The sequence below is a fragment of the Sapajus apella genome, unplaced genomic scaffold (assembly GCF_009761245.1).
Source record: "Sapajus apella isolate SASKATOON/1434 unplaced genomic scaffold, GSC_monkey_1.0 scaffold101, whole genome shotgun sequence".
NCBI lineage: Eukaryota > Metazoa > Chordata > Mammalia > Primates > Cebidae > Sapajus > Sapajus apella.
The window spans coordinates 7562131-7584762 of record NW_022437041.1 but is presented as its reverse complement, the minus strand read 5'-3'; the positions used below and the strand labels follow the sequence as shown (position 1 = coordinate 7584762).

Below are 22632 nucleotides of genomic sequence, written 5' to 3'. Positions count from 1 at the left end.
TGGTTGTAACTGATGACGGCAAGTATTGTGGGAAACAGATACTGTAAGTTCCCAGTGGAGTGCATAATTTAGATAGGCAGTATGGTTTCCAAATACGCAGTTCCACAGAAGGGCATTCTATCTGGATAGAATGTTTTATGATTTAATGATAGGGGGTGAGGAAGGATAAGATGCAAACTGTAAGAGACATGAAACTTGTAATTAGCCCTTTTCAGTCTTCTTTTTCTTCCCTCTATACCTTCCTCTGAATAACTGGGCTACCGAATTTGCAAGTGGCAAAAAGGAGTGGGGATAGAAGCTAGAAGACTCTATCTGGTGCTTCTTTTACTGCCCAACTTTGCATTGTGGATCTGGTAGATTATGGATAGTTGTGATGATCATAGATACAAGGTGACAACTGCCATGGTATCCCTGGCATAGCTCACATCAGGGAGCGAGAGAGATGTTCTAGAATGTTACAGTGTGTAAGGAGGAAACACCGAGCCACCTAGAAACGAACATGTCCAGTTGGTGTGGATTAGACATGGTGAGGATTGGAAAAAGGGTGAAGAGTTTGCTTCAGGGAATTGTTGCACCACTCATGTTGTGGAAAGGGAGCAGCAACCCCAGATTGTAGGAAAGAAACACCTCAGGCCCTGGGAGATCAGGAGTGAGGGAAGTAGCATTACCCCCTCTTACATTAAATATCTTTGGAAGGATGCATAGGAAGGGAGTGAAGAGGGAACAATGTCTTTATTCTTTTGTACCTGCTGAACTTTGAACCAAGTGACTATTTTATATAATTAAAATTAAACATTGACCTAAACCTCAAACTAAAATTTAGAAATTAAACAGTCTTAGTCATAATGCTAGGGCACTACGTAAGGACCTAGAATATAAAGTACTCAATAAAAACAAGTTAATTTACTTTTAAAGTGACATATACTTAAGTCATACAATTTTTGGGTATGAAATTGTTTTAAAGATGTATATATACAAGAATAGTGCAAGCTGTTAAGTTAACTTTTATTGAATACAACTGGTGAAGTTAACAGACAAATATATTTTAATAATATAACAAAAAGTTGTAATTGTTAAGGTATTATCTGCATTTTAAAGGGTTTTTAAGTCAAAGAAGACTTCGCATTTGAATTTTAACTATTTTTGAAATGTAAAATGCACAATCAGTAATACTACATATCTTACAATTTTAAAGTTTTAGTGAAAACATTTGAGTCTCTGCAGGTAAAAGCAATAGTTCTGCTATATGTAAGAAAAAAATGTATTACTAAAAAAGTGCCACTGGATTTAGACAATGCCATTCCAACTGTTTTCTTTTTGGGGAGGAGGATAAAAGTACATAATAGTATAGAACTAGTCATTTTCATTAAACTAGTATAGAACTAGTAATTTGCATTATGCTTCGTAATAAGCACAAGAGTGCTTATTTATAGTAGATATTAACCACAATAAGTAACTCCTCAGAAAAGATCAAAACTGTGAATTGTGACCAGCTGTTCAGTCATTGCTTAAAATAGTCCAGAGTTCTTTAAAAAGTACAATCTTGAACTAAGATAAACTTAAGTCTACCAATACCAAGAAATAGCTTTAGGGACTTCATATAAATAGAATAACCTGTCTCTTTTATTTGTAAAATAGGTTTCTACCTGTTCTAAGGAGGGGAATGGTGGTAGATGGCAAAGTTTGCCAACAAGTATGTTTCTAGCAGGTGAAAGCCTGGTATGCATTACTATAAGATTCCTCTTTTACACAAAGAAAACATACTTATTAGATGTATACAGCATTTTTCAGGCACTTGACCTCACTTGGTAGCTAAGTTGGTGTTCAGATGTTTGTTTAATGGAAAAACATTAAATTACACATTGGCTTCAAGCCATGTTTCCAGAGAACATCTGTGTTTCATAAGCTAAATCCATATGTTCCCTGCTAAAATCAAGTACTGATGCCATATACCCAATTCAGAGAAAAAAAAAATTTAATAGATTGCATTGTCTTAATTTTTAAGGTTTTCCACCATACATTTTTCTTAAATCTTTGTTGCCTTGTCTGAATGCTAGCAGAAAAAAGCCTTGAAAACTATGAAGTATTACGGCAAAATGACATTAAAATGAGAACTGCTGATCAGTATGATATACTGTTCATGGAAATATGCTTATATTTTCACTCTTACACTGCTTAAGAGCCATATTTTCCCATAGTAAATGTGTTCCTAGTTCGTATTATAGAATTCAATATGTAAACATTTCAATGTACCCAAAAGAGCATTATTATCTGTTATCCCTAAATATGTTTGGTGAAATTCTACATTGATGGCTGGCTCCAAAACACTCTTTGGGGTCCATGCCTAAGGAATGCTTTCAGATATATCCAAAGTATAGGATTCTAAGATGGGACTGCCAAATTCTATTCTAAAATGAAAAATATATGGCAAGATTCCGGTCTGGATGCTACCGTTTCCATTTTTTTTTTTTAACTATTTAGCACGTAGTTTAAGTGTGCTGACATTAAGGATTTTTTTTTATATGCATGTATCATGGTATTACAATTTGGGAAAATTTTGCAATGTATTTTCAGGCAATTAGCTTTAAAATAATGTAATTTCAACTCTTAGCACAAACAGTTCTGAGAACAATGCATTCAAATTACAGCTCAACTAGAAATAATTGAATTGAGAAACTTTAAAGTACAAAAACAAGTTCTGCAAAAGTTGTAAATTAAAAAAAAAGTTACCAACAGTTGAGGCACTACCAGACTATAGTACTTTTAAGAGCTGGGACTTTGGAAAAAAGAACTAACATACAAAGCTATGTGTGCACATGTGCACATGCAAATTGTGTTGTAATAAAAAGTTGTGTCTCTGATTTTACAGCCTAATCATTTTATTGCAGTGTCTCCTATTATGCTCTAACTGCGGGAGAGTTTTGGTAATTAACATAAAGCACTGGTACAGAGATTTGTATCATTAAGGGAAAGAGAGTCAAGAGCTTGGTTAGCAACAATTTCTTCAATTGACTGACAGGCCTTGGAAGGGAGCATGAAAGAATCATAATTATGTTTATGATACAAATGCTAAGTCAAAGTAGCAATGATATGATCTATGTTGTAGCAAATAAGGTATAACAAAATCTTCACAGTATAAGTAAAATGTTCTAAAAAGAAGCAAATATTCAACCTGTTAATATACATTGGTGAATGTATACAGATAAAAATGGCTTATCACTCTACAATCTATCAACATGACAGTCCACATTCTATACATGTTAACTCATGATATTTAACATTTGCTACAAAAAGTACAACAAATACTAGGAATCAACTTTAACATTTCTGATGTCTAAAAGAATGAAGTGACTTCTGTTCTATGTTAAAAAATACATGTTCCCTGCTTCCCTTTAATATAATTTATAAAGATTTACTAAATGAAATACTTTGTTCTACAGAAACATCTATTGACTTATGTGAAAATAAAGTCCCATATCTTTAAAATCTATACTTATATATCAAGAGTATTTACACTGTATATATTACTTAAAATGAAAATATTTATGCATAAATAGTTTTTGCCATTCAAAGTATGAAGATAGAGATGCATTATTATAATTATTTGTACATCCTTACATCACAATTGAAAATATATTTATGTGAAGTTTGACAAGTTAGGAAGAACAGGGGCATGCTAATCGAAAGTTAATACTAAATCATAACACCAGCATGGTTAAGAGGGGCTACAAGAATGACCTGCAAGCAGCACAAGTTAATACTTTTCAGGAATTCCTATGAGTAACAGTGCTAACCAGTAGCAAGTAAGATACACATTACAGAGTACTAATAAACTAGAGCAATGTGTAGTAGGTACTTAAATAGAATACTGGAAAGAATGTAGCCTAATTTTTAATTGTGCTTTAGATGGGCGAAAGCTAAAATGATATACTAAAAACGATCAACTACAACCTCACTCTCTTGTGCTTTAGAAATGTCCTTTTTGCATTTCTCTTGAAGTATCTTGCTTCTTCTCCAAATGGGTTTGCTGAGTCTAAGACAAGATTTAAAAGTGTGTACAAATTCAGCAACTAAAACTTGGGATCTTCTGCTACTAATGCTATTTCCAGTCACTGATTAGGTCAGTTACATGATCCTATATGATATATTTTCCTTTAGAAGATAGGAACAAAGGGCTTTTTAGAGGTCAAGGCATGATGGGAGAGAGAGTCTAAGAGCCAGTCTTGGATAATTAAGGTATTTCTGAGATAGTGATTTTGTTCTGTTTTGCTCCAATATGATGATTGTTATTAAGTCAAACCCTGTAACAATGTCTAAAATTCTGGAAGTAATACATAGGACTCAAAAGATTAAATAGAAATGCAGTGGTGTCACCTAAAATACCTTTTAAAATAGTTCAGTTTATAGAATTGTTAGTTATATTTCACACCAGCAACTGAATTAAGTCATGCAACAATCAGAAAAAAAAAATACATATACTTAAAATAAGTTAAATAATAATATTCATATACAATAATATTGCTTCCGTGATTCACTTTCAATTCACTTTAGAAAAAAAGTACATAAAATTAACAAAACTTCCAAAATTCCAAATCAGTTTAAATAATTCTCAGTTTTTGTTTAATAAATACCTTAATGTCAAAAAATCTATACTTAAAAATGCTTGGAAAGGGGCCCGGTGTGGTGGCTCATGCCTGTAAAGTGCTGGCACTTTCAGAGGCCAAGGCAGGTGGATCACCTGAGGTCAGGAGTTCAAGACCAGCCTAGACAACAAGGTGAAACCCCATCTCTACTAAAAATACAAAAAAAAAAAAAATTAGCTGGGCATGGTGGTGTGCACATGTAGTTCCAGCTACTTGGGAGGCTGAGGCAGGAGAATCGCTTGAACCTGCGGTGCAGAGCCTGCTGTAAGCTGAGATTGTACTCCAGCCTGGCTGATAGAGTGAGACTTGGTCTCAAAAAAAAAAAAAAAAAAGTTGGTAGTATTTACTGATAAATAGTAATATTTATTCAACATGGTTGGAAAAAAAGAATGCATTGCGTAGTATCCTGTAAAGCAGATCACTCCTTTAAATGTTGGGGGCAAAGTTAAAAGCAAACACAATTGAAAAGCAACTTTTCATTTTTATACTAACTTACAAAGTCCTCACATGAAAATGTATAGCTTTAATCAACCCTCTTTGCCACTTTTGTGTCTTCCTCTAATATGAGTTGCTAACTTTCACCCAACAGTTCAGTGTCCTTCTGCCAACTGTAAGAAGGGACTAAAACCACCATATATGGTTACGTCGAGTCTGCCAATAATACGGTAAATAGTATGACCAAAGTAATCACGTGGTTGCATGTGGCCACCAAAATAACTGACATTTTTTGATTTAAGGATTTGTGTTTGCCCTACACAGGCTGAAACTGTAACAATTCCAATATATAATCAGTTCATTTTATATTAAATCTGTAATTAATGCAGAGCAGTTCAACTTACAAGTGGTATTTCAATACCACTTTATGCTACATTGTTTGATTTAAAACCCTGGTTTATCATTTAACTAAAACACAGGAATGATTTGCTCAGACAAATCACATCTGCTGAAGCTATCTTGTTTGTTTCTTGGACTGACATACTGAAAATCACAGGAATATTATAGGAAACATACCTACAAAATTCAAAAAACATTTTTTTTAAATTATCAATTGCCTGTAAAACTAACCCATCACAATCTGAAAACAATTAAAAAAAGAAATGAGGTTGCTTATGAAGGCTATAGCTTTGGTGACAACTTAGAACCCAACTTTAGATCTGCAGTTGATTCAGACCTAAACAGTGTTCATGCTTGATGTTCCCATTTATTTGCAGGGTTTTATGGCTACAGCATATTCTTCACTCATTGCACACATGACAGACACCTAGAAGCAAAAAGGCGGGCAAAAAGTTATTCAGAAGACAATACATATAGAAGATTTAACTAGTTCATCATATATTGTATATTTGTGTATATTTTGTACATACAGACTTTTGAAAGGGGTACTCCAAAACAAGCTACTTTCTTTACAGTTTTCTAAAGCAGAATTTCTTAAATAGTGGTAAGACAACTTGCAAGGAACAAAGAATAAGAACTATAAATGTTTCAATATTTACTACATGTTACATTTCTGAAAGTTGTAACAAAACACAGAGTAAATCTCCTTCACTCTTTAACAATCCAGTAGCATCATTTCTTACCCTTAAGAATAGCTCAGGGCTGGGTGCCTTGGCTCATGCCTATAATCCCAGCACTTCTGGAAGGCCAAGGTGGGCAGATCACCTCAGGTCAGGAGGAGTTTGAGACCAGCTTGGCCAACAGGTTGAAATTCAGTCTCTACTAAAAATACAAAAATTAGCCGAATGTGGTGGCACATGGCTGTAATCCCAGCTATTCAGGAGGCTGAGGGGAGAATCATTCGAACCTGGGAAGCAAAGGTTGCAGTGAGCTGAGATCATGCCACTGCATTCCAGCCTAGGTGATGGAGGGAGACTCCCTCTCAAAAAAAAAAAAAAAAAAAAAAGCTCAGGTGCAGAGCTTCGAAACAAAGTTGGGTTTGAGAATGTTTATGCAGCAAAAATGAACTTTGATACTTTCTTTGGTAATGAGTCTCTGAGGGTTTTACAGAAAACCTGCCTTAGAGATTGTTTTCAACATTTTAGCAATATTTTTAAACCACATTCCATATATAGAATTTTGTGTTAACTAGTTGAGGCCAAAGTTTTTATAAAATGGTTTTCAAAAACAATCTTTCTCTAAGTCTTCACCTGTACATCTTCACCTGCATTGTATTTTCCTTCTATTTCTTTGCCTAGTTCACCTTCTGGCAGTTTAAGATCCTCACGAACTTCGCCAGTTTCTGTCAGCAGGGAAAGGTAGCCATCTTGAATGCATATCAGCTGTTAGAAGAAATTATATCATTTGTGTTGATTAGATTACATCCACTTCTTTGTAATGTTTACATAGTTAAATTGTAATTTAATTTGTATAAGTACACGGCAATACATTAATATTCTTAGTATTTTAAAATGCTAAAAATACAGAAAATATAAAATACGTACAGAATGGAAGTATAAGTTTACTCCACCCAATACTTTCCATCCCCAATCTCTGCGTTATTAAACAGTTTAGGCGTCTTTACAGTGTATTCCATTTATATTCACAAAATAAGTATAGTAGATTTTTAAAAATAAAGAAATTGGGATATTGTAAGCATTCTACAGTGAACCATTTTGACTTAATAATATGTCTTAGAAATACTTTCTAACCAGAAAATATAGACCTAACTTAGTTGATTTAACTACCACATATCTGCATGGACATACTATAACTGATTTAACCAATTTCACATTACTGGGCATAAAAGTTATTTTTGTTATTACAAACAATGCATTGTTTAATTTGATTATGAGCAAAATTAAGTGGAAAATTTTGGTCTTCAGCTCACCGCCAACAACAGCAACAACAAAATCCACTAGCGTATTGATAACATTAGTGAAAAAAAAAAAAAAAAAAAACCCAGTCATCAACCCAGCTTGCAAAAAAAAACCCGGTTTTGATATCATTGAACTTCTTATTTACTACAGGAATGAGGAAACAATCAGCCTCCACTCATTCATTATATTAATAAAAGCATGTTCACCATTAGTATGCCTGGAATCCTAACACATTTTATAAAAGGCTATCATCGAGAATACCAGCTGCTAACATCCACAAAAGGAGTCAAAGACAATGGTTCTTCAACCCCTGTAACCACTATGATATAAACCAGGCATATCATTAGGATTGCTCTCCTCTACATACACCACCTGTCAAAACTGACTATGGCTCTCCACAGAAACTCCATCTACCACAGGAAATTTGAGTTTTTCTATGTCTAAAAATCTCAGAAATAAGATCCTACAGTGCTATAACAGGACTTTTAACTAACCTCTTAGTCCCTCAAATATTTGTGATGTGGGTGGTAGAGAAGTGGGAGCAAGGAGGTTGAGGTAGAAGTGTAATATTTTTTTAAATTATTTTTTTAAAGATGGGGGTTCTCAATATATTGCCTAGGCTGGCCTCGAACTCCTGGGGTCAAGTGAGCCGCTGCTTTAGCCTTCCGAGGAGCTGGGACTATAGATGTGTACCAATGCACCTAACTTGAAATGTAATTTTTAAACAACCACAAGATTCCAAGGCAAATCTTTCTGATTTCTGTTCTTTTAGTAATTCCCCAAAGCAGAGCTTGTCTATTTCTAGAGTCAAATGTTCCTACTGTGTCATTAGAGACTGAAAAACGGAAGCCAAATAATAATACTGATATTTTGAAAATTATGTATGTAATGGATTATTTTTTAAGAGTTAAGAATCATAAACTGTGGAATGAAATATACATAGCATTTCAAATGTAACATGTATAAAAATCATATAAAACATAGTAAAACAATGCATTTACAAACATTAAACATTTTATCAAAGTAAATTGCTATGTTAAATACAATTAGAGTTTTTAAAAATAAAACTAAGCTACGGAAAAACAAAAATAATGAGAACAAATTATTTAATCCTTTATATGGTTTGACTCTGTGTCCCCACCCAAATCTCATCTTGAACTGTAATCCCCACATGTCGAAGGAGGGACCTGGTAGGAGGTGACTGGAGCATGGAGGCAGTCTCCCCCATGCTGTTCTCATCATAATGAGTGAGTTCTCTTCAAAGTGTTTAGCAGTTCCTCCCTCACTTGCTCTATCTCCCACCACTATGTAAGATGTGCCTTGCTTCCCCTTTGCCTTCTGCCACGGTTGCTCAGGCCTCCCCAGCCATGTGGAACTGCGACTCAAATCTCTTTTCTTTATAAATTACCCAGTCTCAGGTAGTTCTTTATAGCAGTGTGAAAATGGACTAATATGGAAAATAGGTGCCAGGAGTCTGGGGCACTGCTATAAAGATGTCTGAAATATGGAAGTGACTTTGGAACTGGGTAATGGGCAGAGACTGGCACAGTTTAGAGGGCTCAGAAGAAAGAAAGATGAGGGAGAGTCTGAAGCTTACCAGAAACTTGGTGAATGGATTTGACCAAAATACTGGCAGTAATATGGACAGTGAAGTCCAGGCTGAGGTGGTCTCAGATGGAGATGAGGAACTTATTGGGAACTGAAGCAAAGATCACTCTTGCCATGCTTTAGCAAAGAGACTGGCAGCATTTTGCCCTGCCCTAGAGATCTGTGGAACTCTGAACTTGAGAGAAATGATTTGCGTATCTGGTAGAAGAAATTTCTAAACAGCAAAGCATTCAAGAGATGAGTTGGCTTTTTTTTTGAAAGCGTAGTAAGGTCATATGCATTCACAAAGAGATGATCTGAAATTGGAGCTTATGTTTAAAAGAGAAGCAGAGCATAAAAGTTTGAAAAATGTGCAGCCTGACCATGTAGCCGAAAAGAAAAACCTATTTTCTGGGAAGAAATTCCAGCCAGCTGCAGAAATTTGCATAAGTAATAAGGAGCCGAATATTAATAGCCAAGACAATGCAGAAAATGTCTCCAGGGCATTCCAGAGATCTTCATGGCAGCCACTCCCAACAAAGGCCCACAGGCCTAGGAGGGAAAATTGGTTTGTGTGCCAGGCCCAGGGCCCTGCTGTTCTGTATAGTTTTGGGACTTGGTGCTCTGTGTCCCAGCCACTCCAGCTCCAGCTGTGGCTAAAAGGGGCCAAAGTATAGCTTGGGCTGTTGCTTCAGAGGGTGTAAGCTATAATCCTTCATGGCTTCCACGTGGTGTTGGGCCTGCAGGTGCATAGAAGGCAAGAGCTGAGGTTTGGGAGCCTCTGCCTAGATTTCAGAGGATGTACGAAACACCTGGAGGTCCAGGCAGAAGTCTGCTGCAGGGGCAGAGCCCTCATGGAGAACCTCTGCTAGGGTAGTGTGGAAGGGAAATGTGGGGTTAGAGCCCCCTCAGAGAGTCCCCCGCTGGAACACTGCCTAGTGGAGCTGTGAGAAGGGGGCCACCATTCTCCAGATGCCAGAATGGTGCATCGTGCACCTGGAAAAGCCACAGGCACTCAACACCACCCAGTGAAAGCAGGGGCTATACCCTGCAGAGGCATAAGGCTGGCATTGCCCAAGGCCTTGGGAGCCTACCTTTTGGATCAGTGTGCCATGGATGTAAGTCATGGAGTCAAAGGAGATTATTTTGGAACTTTAAGACTGAATGACTGCCCTGCCAGGTTTTGGACTTGTATGGGACCTGTAACTCCTTTGTTTTGGCCAATTTCTCCCATTTAAAATGATAGCATTTACCTAATGCCTGTACCCTCATTGTATCTAGGAATTAAATATTTGTTTTTGATTTTACAGGCTCACAGGCAGAAGGGACTTCCCCTGTTTCAGATGAGACTTTGGACTTGGGCTTTTGGGTTAATGCTGAATAAGTTAGGACTTTGGGGGACTGTTGAGAAGGGATGATTGTCTTTTAAAATGTGAGAACATGAGATTTGGAAGGGGTCAGAGACAGAATAATATGGTTTGGCTCTTTGTCCTCACCCAAATCTCATCTTGAATTGTAATCCCCACATGTCAAGGGACAGTCCTGGTGTGTGGTGATTAGATCATGGGGTGGATACTCCCATGCTGTTCTCATGACAACGAGTGAGTTCTCATGAGATCTGATGGTTTAAAAGTGTTTGACAGTTCCCCCCTGGCTTGCTGTCACTCCTGCTGCCATGTAAAACGTGCTTTGCTTCCCTTTCACCTTCCCCCATGATTTTAAGTTTCCTGAGGCCTCCCCAGCCATGTGGAATTGTGAGTCAATTAAATCTCTTTTCTTGCCGGGTGCAGTGGCTCACACCTGTAATCCCAGCACTTTGGGAGGCCAAGGTGGGTGGATCACCTGAGGTTGGGAATTTGAGAGCAGCCTGACCAACATGGTGAAACTCCATCTGTAATAAAAACACAAAATTAGCTGGGCGTGGTGGTGCATGCCTGTAATCCCAGCTACTTGGGAGGATGAGGCAGGAGAATCGCTTGAACCCAGGAGGCAGAGGTTACGATGAGCCGAGATCATGCCACTGCACTCCAGGGTGGCTAACAACAGTGAAACTCTGTCTCAAAAAAAAAAAAAAAAAAAAATCTCTTATCTTTATAAGTTACCCAGTTTCAGGTAGTTCTTTATAGCAATGTGAAATCTTTTAAACTGAATTATTTATTTAAAAATCTTAAGTTCTATAGAAAAGCTGCAATAATGCAATGACATCCCATATCTTTTACCTAGATACACCCATTAACATTTAATCACATGCACTTTTTTCTCTATATGTACATCCAATATATATATCTATCATGTACATTCTTATTTTTACAGAACCAATGAGAGTAAGCTCCAAAGATCATGACTCTTCAGCAATAAATGCTTCAGTGCGACAATCATGACTTTTTAGCAATTAAAACTTCAGTGTGTTTTTCTCAAGAACAAGGATATATTCTTAGGTAACAATTTATTTTTCAAAATCAGGAAATATTGATAACCTATTATTCAATATATAGTCCATATTTAAATTTGCAAATTGTCCTAATATTGTCCTTGATAGCAACTTATTTCCCTAACTCCAGGATCATACCTTGTATTTATTTGGCTATCATGTCAGTTTAGTCTCTTAATTCTAACAGTTCCCCCACCCTTTATGTTTCATGGCATTGACTTTTTTTTTGGGAGGGGTTATTTTTTTTTTTGAAACCAGGTCTTGCTCTGTCAGCCAGGCAGGAGTGTGGTGGTGTGATCGTGACTCACCGCAGTCTCAACCTCCAGGGCTCAAGTGATCTACCCACCTCAGCCTCCCAGGTCACTGGGACCACAGCATACAACCACTATGCCTGTTGTTGCTGTTCTTTTTTTAATTTTTATTTTTTAGATACAGGGTCTTCTTGTGTTGCCCAGGCTGATCTTAAACTCCGGGGCGGGGGCGGGGGTGGTAGTGTTCACTGTTTTAAAGAATGTTCCTCAGTTTGGGTTTGTCTCACTGTTTCCTCATGATTCAGGTAATGCATTTTTGAAAGGAATACTATATAAAAGACTGTCCTCAGAGTATCATTATCAGGAGGCAAATATCAATTTGTCCCATTACAAGTGATGCCAACTTTGATAAGTTGACTAAGGTAGTTACCTGCCAGATTTTTCCACTCCAAAGGTACACTTTCCCACTTTGTAATTTGCAAGCTTAAAGAAAAAAGCCAACAGTATCATTGTCAAATCCCCAAGCATGTTTTTGTGTAAATGTTTCCATCTTCTCTCAAAGGCCTCTCTGACTCCATAGAGTTGGAAGGTGGGGATGGCAAGGAGATTGTTATAAGCCAACTCTAAATACCTCCTTCTGGTCCTCTACCTTTAAACAAACCTACTGACTTGGTTACTTTTAGATGTTTTTAAACAATTTTTTTTGGTAGAAAGTAATTATTGTTAGTAGCAAGCAGGGAGATAGCAGAGGTCAGAGTCAAAAAACTTTAGAGATATTAGGCGTGTGGAGGTGTACCAAGCTCCTGATCAGTATATGAGATTATAATGCTATCAGAATGTGCTATTTTCGGCTAGTCATGGTGGCTCAAACCTGTAATCCCAGCACTTTGGGAGGCCAAGGCCAGCAGATCATTTGAGGTCAGGAGTTTGAGAACAGCCTGACCAACATGGCAAAACCTCATCTCTACTAAAAATACAAAAATTAGCCAGGTGTGATGGCACCTGTAGTCCTAGCTCCTTGGAAGGCTAAGGCAAGCAAATCACTTGAACCCAGGAAGCAGAGATTGTAGTGAGCTGAGATGGTACCACTGCACTCTAGCCTGGGTGGCAGAACAAGACTCCATTGCAAAAAAAAAAAAAAAAGAAAAGAAAAAGAATGTGGTATTTTTTATTTCCTGCTAAAAGAATCTAGGGCTCCTTGGAAAAATGGATAATTTCAGGTCCAGATCAGGAACTGTGTAAGATCAACCTGGAGTAAGCTGTGGCACTAAAAAGCAAGGAGCTACCAGAGAGAATTAACATTAGGCCCATGTCGAAGGGACTCAAGAGCTAACTTGAATAAGCTCCCACTGGCCAAGATGGAGCAATGTGAGAATCAATAAGGATAATAACAACAAAGGGTTGAAACACAAATATGTTTAAATTCTCAAGTTTATAATGAAAAAAATATGTATTTGGTCATCTTCAGTGGGCACTAGGAACCAATTTATTTTATAAACTGTACCTTAAAAAGAAAGAGTCAAATACACCCACCCACCCCTACACACACAGACACTGTCTCTTAAGATGAACAAACAAAAATTGATGAAGGGAAGTTTCTTTTTATAGAAGTATTCTAAGAAAAACAAATGAAGGAATGACAGATCATAATTTGTGTCTCCTCCAATTAATAGATTGAGGCAATAATCACATATCTGATAATAGGCCAAAAAGAGAAACAATCAGACTTATTTACCTAATGGTTGCACAGAACATTATGGAGTAGTCCTGTTAAGAAAAGAAAGGAAGAAAATAAAAATCTAAATTTGATAAGACTCTACATCTTACCACCAAGTCTCAGTAAACACAAGGGACAGAGGTACATGTTAAAAAAAAAAAAAGAAAAAGAAATGCAATTAGCAAAGTCTGTACAGTGGGAAGGTGTACAGAAGAAATGATACAGTATCTTTGTCAAAAAATTGCAGAGAGAGAAGGAGAGAGAGAGAGAGAGAATTGATGATAATGATAATTGCTGAAGCTGAGTGACAGGTACACAGGATCCGTTATCCTGTATTTTGAACATTTCCACAATAAAAAGTGAAATAGAAAAAATGCTAAAGTATATATGAATTCTAGAAAGAGCACTGTAACCACTAAGGGCTGGGAGGCACAGTAAACTAAGGAAGCAAAACATGATCTACAAGGGAGTGTGGGGAGAGTTAGTGGCTGCAGATTCTGTCTTCGATGTTGTCAGAATAGGAAAGAACACTGAAAAGGGAGAATTATCAGGAAACTATTTTGCCTGCATTTGTACTACTAACATACAACAGAAGGCTGGAGAAGGTATATTATTCCGACAGGTGCCTTCTTAGTTCTAAGTTCTGAATTTAATTTTTTTCCTCAATCTATTTCCAAACAACCAGACTTGTTTAGGTAACACATATTCTTTTTTTACTTCTTCCTTCTTTTTGTCCAGAGAGTAGCACTCTTGAGCTGCTTGTTTAGAGTTGCTAGTCCCTGGTAGAGACTGAATGCTTGATCACTATTATTATACAGCCTAAGTAAATAACACCATCATCACCTGGAGTGTTATCTGACCCACCAAGCCACACAACTGGGAAAGCACAGCAGCTCTCCATCACTGAGTGGAAGTAGCATATATAAGATCATCTTGAGAAGGAACTAAAGGTGCAAACAAGTTGTAGAAGTGGTTCAGACTCAGAGAACACCTCCTACCACATTGACACTTCTCCCTCAACTCATACCAATGACTTCATGCAGAGTTTCCTATGACCATTTGACTGAGAAAGGAAAATATTCACAATGGTTTCTAGATGGTTATGCATTATACGCAGACACCATTCAGGGGTCAGCCAGAAAGATAGTGGGTTTGGGAAGAACTTCAAGCACTGGATCTGAAAGAAGACAGAACCAGAGGTGTGGATTTGCACTGGTTACGGGCTATGGCTAACAATTTGGCTGGAAGGTCAAGGACACTGAAAGAACAAAATAGGAAAACTGCTGACAGTAAGGTTTGGAGAAGTCATATGTTGACAGACCTCTCCAAATAACTGAACAATGTGACCATATGAGTGCTCACCAAAGGGGGTCTGCAGAGACTAGGCTCTAAAAAATTTGGTGTACAAGGTGATTTTTTCTGTGAATGCCATTCGGCTCCTTTTTTTTTTTTTTTTTTTTTGAAATGGAGTCTCACTGTGTTGCCAGGCTGTAGTGTAGTGGGGTGATCTTGGTTCACTGCAACCTCTGCCTCCCGGGTTCAGGTGATTCTCCTGCCTCAACTTCCTGAATAGCTGGGATTACAGGTGCCTGCCACCACCCCTGGCTAACTTTTGTATTTTTAGTAGAGATGGAGTTTCACCATGTTGGCCAGGATGGTCTCAATCTCTTGACCTCGTGATCCTCCTGCCTTAGCCTCCCAAAGTGCTCAGGTTACAGGCATGAGCCACTGTGCCCGGCCTCAGCTTCTTTTTGTAGCTTCCCCAGTCCTTGCTCAGAAATGACAGAGGCTTTCTCTCACCAAGACTGATCTGACTACAGCCACTACTGAACACCTCACAGAACAGGAGAGTCTTGATATGGCAGAAGAAGAACAAAGAACAGAAGAACAAGAAGTCTTGATACGCTTCCCAGAAGAACAGCTGGCCACTTGACTGAATACACTGTACCCCTTCCATCATGGAACAGGCAGCAATTTTTTCTTATTGCAATAGTTTTACTCTACATATGGATTTGCCTTTCTTGCCTGCAGTGCTTCTGCAAAAATCTTATCTAAGTTTGCAGAATGCCTCATTCCTGTTGTAGTATCTCACACTGCATCACTTCTGACTAGAAAACTAATTTTACAGGCAAAATAATGAGACAACGAAATACCCAGATAATTCACTGGTTCATCTACCTTATCATTCCAAAACAGCTTCCATCTGTGGATCAGCCTTGTGAAGACTCATATATGGCACTTGCGGGATAGTACTCTGTTGGCCTGAAGTGTTGTTTTTTTGCAGGTTACAATATGTTTCAAAATATGGTGCTATTTTTCCCTAGATAGAATACACAGGTCTAGGAAGTAAAGTTAGTGGCTCCTCTCATGATAACCCTTAATGATCCTGTAACAAATATTTGCTTCTAGTCCTTCCAACATTGGGCCCTACTGGTTTAGAGGTTTTCTATTTCCAGGGAAAGACTGCTCCCATCTGAGAAGACAAGGATTCCATGAAACAGGTAAAAATTATAAAAAGACTTTAAGCTCAAGGAATTAACAGCCTTAAAATTAAATTAACACATCAACATCCAAAGGATCTACTAATTATTTGAAGAATATACTAGGATTTGATAGTCACAGTTTGGGCAATTCACTAATAATCCAAAGGTCCACAATATGTACTTTACGTGTCTGTAGTAATTAGTTTTCTTTCTGGAGAATGGTCTTCAAATGACAGATAAAACTTTAGTAAATGCAGAAACAGCATTTAACTTGTGGTGGGGTGCATATCAACACAGAACTTTCTAAAGAAATATGATTCTAAGGCCAGGTGTGGGGGCTCACGCCTGTAATCCAAGCACTTTGGAGACCAAGGCAGATGGATCACCTGAGGTTGGAAGTTCAAGACCAGCCTGACCAACATGGTGAAACCTCGTCTTTAAAAAAAAGAAAAAGAAATATGATTCTAGAGAATACTAAAGCCTGAATAAGCATTTCTGTATGCATTTGGGGATTCCCAAAGATGTATCTGGATGTATTTATAACTTACACCATCACTGAGCCCCAGACATCTATAACTACTTTTGGAAGAAGTAATGTAAATGAGCAATTCTAATCCAAGCTAATCTTGAAAGAGGAGGCAGGAGACAATTTTTATTTCATTCTGAACTTATTTTAAAACACATAAAATTAAAACTATAAATATTAATACGTTTTCTTTCCTGTTTACTTTGTAATTATTCTAATGAACAGAATAATTATTTCTCTTTAGCCAACTGCCCAACTGGCACTCAAAATACTGAATTCAGCAAATATAAAGGATTACACACAGCCAAATAATAAGTAGGAATTTAATCAAGGCAGTTGGATAGGTGAGTGAAGACCACATAGCACAATAAATATAAACAGAAAGGCTCATAGAACTTTTTTTTTTTTTTGAGACAGGGTCCCACTCTATCACCCAGGCTGGAGTGCAGCGGCATGATAATGGCTCACTGCAGCCTTGACCACCCCAGGCTCAAGTGATCCTTTCACCTCTGCTCCCTGGGCTGCTAAGACTACAGCTGTGTTACGCCACCTTCACTGGGTATTTTTTTTTTTTTCTGTACTTTATAAATATGGGGTTTGTTGCCCAGACTGGAGAACTAGCTTTTGTTTTTTTTGTTGTTTTGTTTTTTGTTTTTGAGACAGAGTTTTGTTCTTGTTGCCCAGGCTGGAGTACAATGGCACGATCTTAGCTCACGACAACCTCCACCTCCTGGGTTCAAGTGATTCTCCTGCCTCAGCCTCCTGAGTAGCTGGGATTACAGGCATGCACCACCACGCCCAGCTAACATTGTATTTTTTGGTGATCTGCCAACCTTGGCCTTCCAAAGTGCTGGGATTATAGGCATGAGCCACTGCACTCAGTTGAGAACTAGCTTTCAAAAAAATTAACAGAAGTAAGTTTTGTATGCTAACATGAAAATAAAGAGCATAGAAATAATGAGTACTTTCTGTCGGGCATTGTTGGACCAACTAATGAAACCTCAAAATGATCCCATGAGGCGTTATTATTTACATCTTTGCTTTATAAAGAAAGAAATGGAAGCAAAACAGGTTAAGTAACTTGTCAACCAAGGTCACACAGCTGTTAATTGCCAAAGTAGAGACTAGGACCAGGCCTGCCTGGCGTGAATCATCCTCTTATCCACTTTGCAGTGTGGAGAACATACCAAGGGCTGGGACAATGGTGAAGTAAGACATTTGTCTTGGGTGTAAAATTAAAAAGGCACCAAAAAACCCCACAGTGATCAGATAAGCACTTTAATGCAGTATTTTAAAAAATTAGAATAAATGCAAAAATCCTATGATAAAATACCAGAATTTTAAAGGTGGGATCAGAATTAATTATTTTCTCTGTGCCTTGGGCTCCTATATGGCTTGTCATTGTTACTAGTCCTGTCTTTATTTAAATTTTTGAGCCTGAGGCAAGAACCCCCTCACTTCATTCATTTCATGCTAGTCTAGGACCCAAACAAAAACATTCCTTTAAGTCTTGAGCTTCAATCAATGTCTGACTAACTTTATCACAGTATAATAGTAATTACTGAAATGCTGACACCATCTTTCTGAAATATGCAATAGGCAAAAGCATTCTATATTGAATATTCCTGAATATAATGAATATTGAATATTCAACACATTCATATTTTAAGATGAAAAGAGAAACCCAATTTTGACAAAAGAAAATTCTATGCTCAGCTTTAGCCTACTGTATTATCCTTACCACATTTGGTAATCACATATACATTTAACAAATGTGTTTTGAGCATCTACTACATACCACATCAAATTTGGTGCTCCAACAATAAAGAAATGATAAAGTAGAATTTACATAGGAAAAAGGGGAAACAGAACAATACTTGTTGATACATATCCACATATGGGGTACATTTTCTCATTTAACCCTCATATTATCCCTATTTTGTAGATGAGAAAACAGGCTAAGACAGGTTGTATAACTTGTCCAAAATCATCCAACTAGAAAGTGGCAGAACTAGATCCAAACCCAGATCTACCTCATTAAAAAACAAAAAGAAAAAAACATTTGCTGCTATATGAAGACAATTCAAATTTCTACAAAGACTTCAACGCAACTTAGAAAGCATTTAGGACAGGTAGGAAAGTGAAAATATAAGTGTTACTAGATTGAAACTACAAAAAAGTATGTTTGATGTGGACAAACAGCAAAAGAAAATCATTGGGTGCAGCTGATAGCAACATTAAAAAAATCTATATAATACAATAAAAGGTACAGAAAAAAATCAGTTTAAGTCGGATAAAACAAATCTCAGTGTCAACTTTGTATTTTTTACTATGTAAAACGAGCAAAAATGAGTTTGATATATGGTATGCTTGATACAAAAATTGAAGACTTTCAAGAAAAGCTTTAGTTATGAGTAATCTGAGCTTCCACATCCTATGAGGTCAATTATTTGGTTATCATCAATATTAAAAACAATAAAATGCTATCATTAAATATGACCTACCCAAATGTATAACTGAAACTTGAAGTTTACATATATAAGTTAGCAAAAGGTCACAGCATGGTCACTGAATATAATTAAACCATTTATATAGTTTTTGTGTTTTCTTTACCATACTTGGTGACCATGTATTTTATCCTTTATATTTATGGGTTTCAGCTTATTTCCCTACTTAAGAATGTCAAGTTCTGACTCATGTTTATTAATATGAAAAACTTGGTAGGAACATGAATTTCAGTAGTTTCTTGAATGTCTTAAGTCTGATCAGTTAAAATAAAACATCCAGGAGGGAGCTATCTAAATTAGAAATATTTTACAACAGAGAGTATAGTACTTTTACTAAACATTGGACTTAGTTGGAATATGCAGTCACTTGGCCTGAGGAACACTAATAAGTATTTGCCTTTTTTAAAAATGCAAGAATGTGAAAAAATAGCAAGCTGGTAATAATCCTATAAAAGGAACACGTGTTAAACATCACGATTTTTCCAATTTCTAAGATAGGTGGTGCCTAATACCTGGTTAGAAAAACCTACAAAACTACTCTTGAGTTTTGTCAAATAGCTATTGATAGTACAAAGCATTTGCACCTTGAAGAAACAGGCAACATTCTAAAGAAAATCAGTGCTTACTTGGTAATCATTTCTCTTAATATTTGGAACATCCATGTTGTGAGTAGAAGGACAAATATCTTCATATTTTTTGCCCGTGAAAATATCAATTCCAACAAGGTGAACCTAACAGAGGAGAACAGGAAACCTGTTTAATCTCTGCCAAGTATACCACTCATTACACACACAAGAGTACAATATCAACGCTGATTACGACAGATTCTTTTTCTCCTCTTTCCAAAGTCATCTAATTTTACTTTCTTAAAAGAAAAGTAATGGTCATACAATTAAGATGCAGTAAACACTAAACAGTATCATGACATGCCAAGACCCAAGACAGTCCAGTGATTCAAGAGTATACAAGAAAAATAAAGTGTAGGTTTCTTAGAATTGCTAGAACAGGTTTTCTCATCTGTAAACTGAATAGACCTAGGTTACTAGGATTCAGGAAAGTTTCAGTTCCCAGTTAATGAAATATTGTAAACATTGTAAGGGCCCAAGAAAGGAATGCTACCTTTAAGTTTTCAAAGTAATAACTGATCACTCAGCAATTGTGGGAAGGAAAAAAATAGTGCTTATTGCAAAATTTTAAGTATAGTAATCTCATGATCTGTAACGGAATACAAATGATCAAAATCCCAACGCCGAAGCCACAGCCTGATCTGCAAGGGCGCTTACCTTGGCATGACCATGCTTTCCAGTTTTGGAAGTTGACATCTCCACTATTTTGCATGGTCGTCCTTTGAGCACCACGAAGCCGTTTTTGCGCAAGGCCGAGCACTGCATAGGGTAAGTGCTGGAAGCCCCAGCATCCCCAGTAGTGAAATCAATTTCGTCCGCCATGGTGGGCTGGGGAGATGGTAGTTTTTCCGTGTGAACTACACAAAAAGTTTATGTTTGCTTTTTAACAATGGCTATGTAGGCAGGGAAACGTCTCCTTCCGGACAAGTTATGTGCCAAGCATCATGGGCCTGTTATTTCTGCATGTATAGAACACCCACCCTAGACTAGCGGGCACTTTCTAACTCTGGCCTCTAGAAACTTTTCCAGCTATTGTTTGGGGAGGTGGGATGAGAAGTCGCAGAGGAGCCCGCAGAGGGTGGGGACACCCGCCCTAGGCGCTCCTCCGCGCTGGAAACAGCAAGTTCTGGCGCCCATCGCCCCACCGCAGAAGCCGGCGACCTTCCCGCGCCGCCCAGCCCTCCGCCGCCGCCCCAAACCCTACTGCGGGGACCCGGCCCAGGCCGCACGTCCCCGCGAAGGATGCGGAGTAACAGGACCTGGCTGGCAGCACCCGGCCCTCTGCTAACCGGCGCGCAGCGCGCCCTCCAGCCGTCTGCGCCGCCCCTGCGGCCGCACAAGCGCTCCCTGTTCTGCCGGCATCCCCGGCTCGGCCCGGCCCGGCTCGGCCCCACTAGGGCCTGAGCCCCGGCGGGTCCCGCGCTTGTCTCCGTTCCCCCATCATTCTTCTTCGTTCCCTCGGTCAGCGCTCGGCTCTGGGCGCCTTCCCCGGCCCTGCCTCACTCTGGCCCCATCCCCACCAGCTTTTCCCTAGGTCCTCACCTTCCAGTTGGCAAAGAGCGCCTTTCGCCTGCGCACCCGCGCGGGTCCCCCACAGCTGAGGCGCCGGCGGCGGCGGTGGCGGCCGCGGCAGTTCCAGGAGCCGGGGCGGGGCCGCTACACTTTCCACACCCCAGCCTCCCCGCCCTTACCCGCCCCCACCTCAGCCCCACTTCCGGGATAGGCCCCGGAGCGTCACAGGCACCGCCCCCTAGGGCTACCATTGGCTACCAGGTTCCCGAGGCCCCGCCCAGTCACGTGAAGCGCGCCCTGGCAACGCCACGTGCTGCGGATTAGTGCACTTCCGGCGTGGGGAGCACTTGCAGCACTCTGATTGCTGAGGGTGAGCTCGCTGGCAGAGGAACTTGCGCCTTCCAACTCTTAGGTTTGTTGCGTTTGGGTCGCAGTCTGCTTTAATGGGAACCAAGCGAGGCACCCGGTGGCCCCTGCCGTCAGGTGCGTGGCAGTTATCACGTGACGATCGTCGGCGCTCGCAAGGCGCGCAGATTCAGTGAGTGCCAGTGTGGCTGGCTGTGAAGGGAACTTTGGGTTTGAGCTTCTGGTTCAGCTTGCAGCCTTTCTTGGGGTTGGAACCCCCCTCCTGGTCTTGGAAGAAGAACTCACGTGCAGTATTTTATTACCTGGCTCGGCACCGAGGGTTCTGAGAACCTCACTCACCCCTTGGTGAGATTTTGGCTTTGACTGCCGCAGGGTGCCCCTGTAGAGTCAGCACTGCTCCTTGGGGTGGACACTCCTGAAGCATCCGCCAGCTAACGAGCAACAGTGAAATGACAATACACTTCTCACACCAAAAGCTGTTGTGAAGTTGTGGAGGCAGAGTTTGGCTGACCCCTATCGCATTGTGGGTCCAGACAGGTGTCCTGCCAACTCATCCCTTCTTTCCTCCTGGCATTGGCATTCCTTAGAGTTTCGGTTTTAACTCTGCCATATTAGAACGCTTGGATGGTCTTCAAAACTGACCTAGAGCTTGTAGACTGCAATAGAAAGGGTCTTAAAAGAGATGTGCTCCCCCTTCACATTTTCATTTCACAACCCACTGTGTCCCATCTTGGAGAGGTGACCTAGGAAATTACTTCTCATTCCACACCCACATTTATGTGGTACTTTGATTTCCTGTTGCTGTCTTATGAATAATCTCATATCTCACATTCGTATATGCTACAGTTTACACATATCTTTCAAACATGTCCAGTTTAACTTTTACAGTAAGTTACTGCCCTCTCATGTACTGAACTCAGCCTCTAGCTAATATATGAAACAGCCATTACAGCCGTGGCTCATGCCTGTAATCCCAGCAGTTTGGGAGGCCTCCGCAGGTGAGTTGCTTGAGCTCAGCCGTAGGAGATCATCCTGGGCAACATGGTGAAACCTTGTCTCTACCAAAAATACAAAACTTTAGTGATGGCCTGCACCGGTGGTCCCAGATACTTGGGAGGCTGAGGTGAAACTATCTATCGCTTGAGCCTGGGAGGTGGAGACTGCAGTGAG

General features: G+C 39.1%; 1 protein-coding gene across 2 annotated transcripts; it reads right to left on the bottom strand.

Moving 5' to 3' along the window:
• Positions 1 to 984: 984 nt before the first annotated feature.
• On the bottom strand, positions 985 to 21285 carry EIF5A2 (eukaryotic translation initiation factor 5A2). Of its 2 annotated transcripts, none has more exons than XM_032258305.1 (5): positions 21127 to 21285; positions 20242 to 20441; positions 19585 to 19689; positions 6788 to 6919; positions 985 to 5904 (listed from the first exon to the last, which is right to left on the bottom strand). In XM_032258305.1, the coding sequence occupies exons 2-5, from the start codon at positions 20404 to 20406 to the stop codon at positions 5845 to 5847; spliced, it is 462 nt and encodes a 153-aa protein (XP_032114196.1). In that variant the 5' UTR covers positions 20407 to 20441; positions 21127 to 21285; the 3' UTR covers positions 985 to 5844. The 2 variants fall into 2 exon arrangements, with proteins under 2 accessions (XP_032114196.1, XP_032114197.1); XM_032258306.1 differs by having other exon boundaries at positions 5375 to 5904; positions 20242 to 20412; positions 21127 to 21236.
• Positions 21286 to 22632: the final 1347 nt, after the last annotated feature.

Excerpts from the sequence above, each read along its gene's own strand:
- EIF5A2 (XM_032258305.1), bottom strand. The coding sequence starts at position 20,406 with ATGGCGGACGAAATTGATTTCACTACTGGGGATGCTGGGGCTTCCAGC. Across the intron at positions 6,920-19,584 it reads TTAAGAGAAATGATTACCAA|CTGATATGCATTCAAGATGG; the intron begins GTAAGCACTGAT and ends TTCTTCTAACAG. Across the intron at positions 5,905-6,787 it reads ATGCAGGTGAAGATGTACAG|GTGTCTGTCATGTGTGCAAT; the intron begins GTGAAGACTTAG and ends TTTTGCTTCTAG.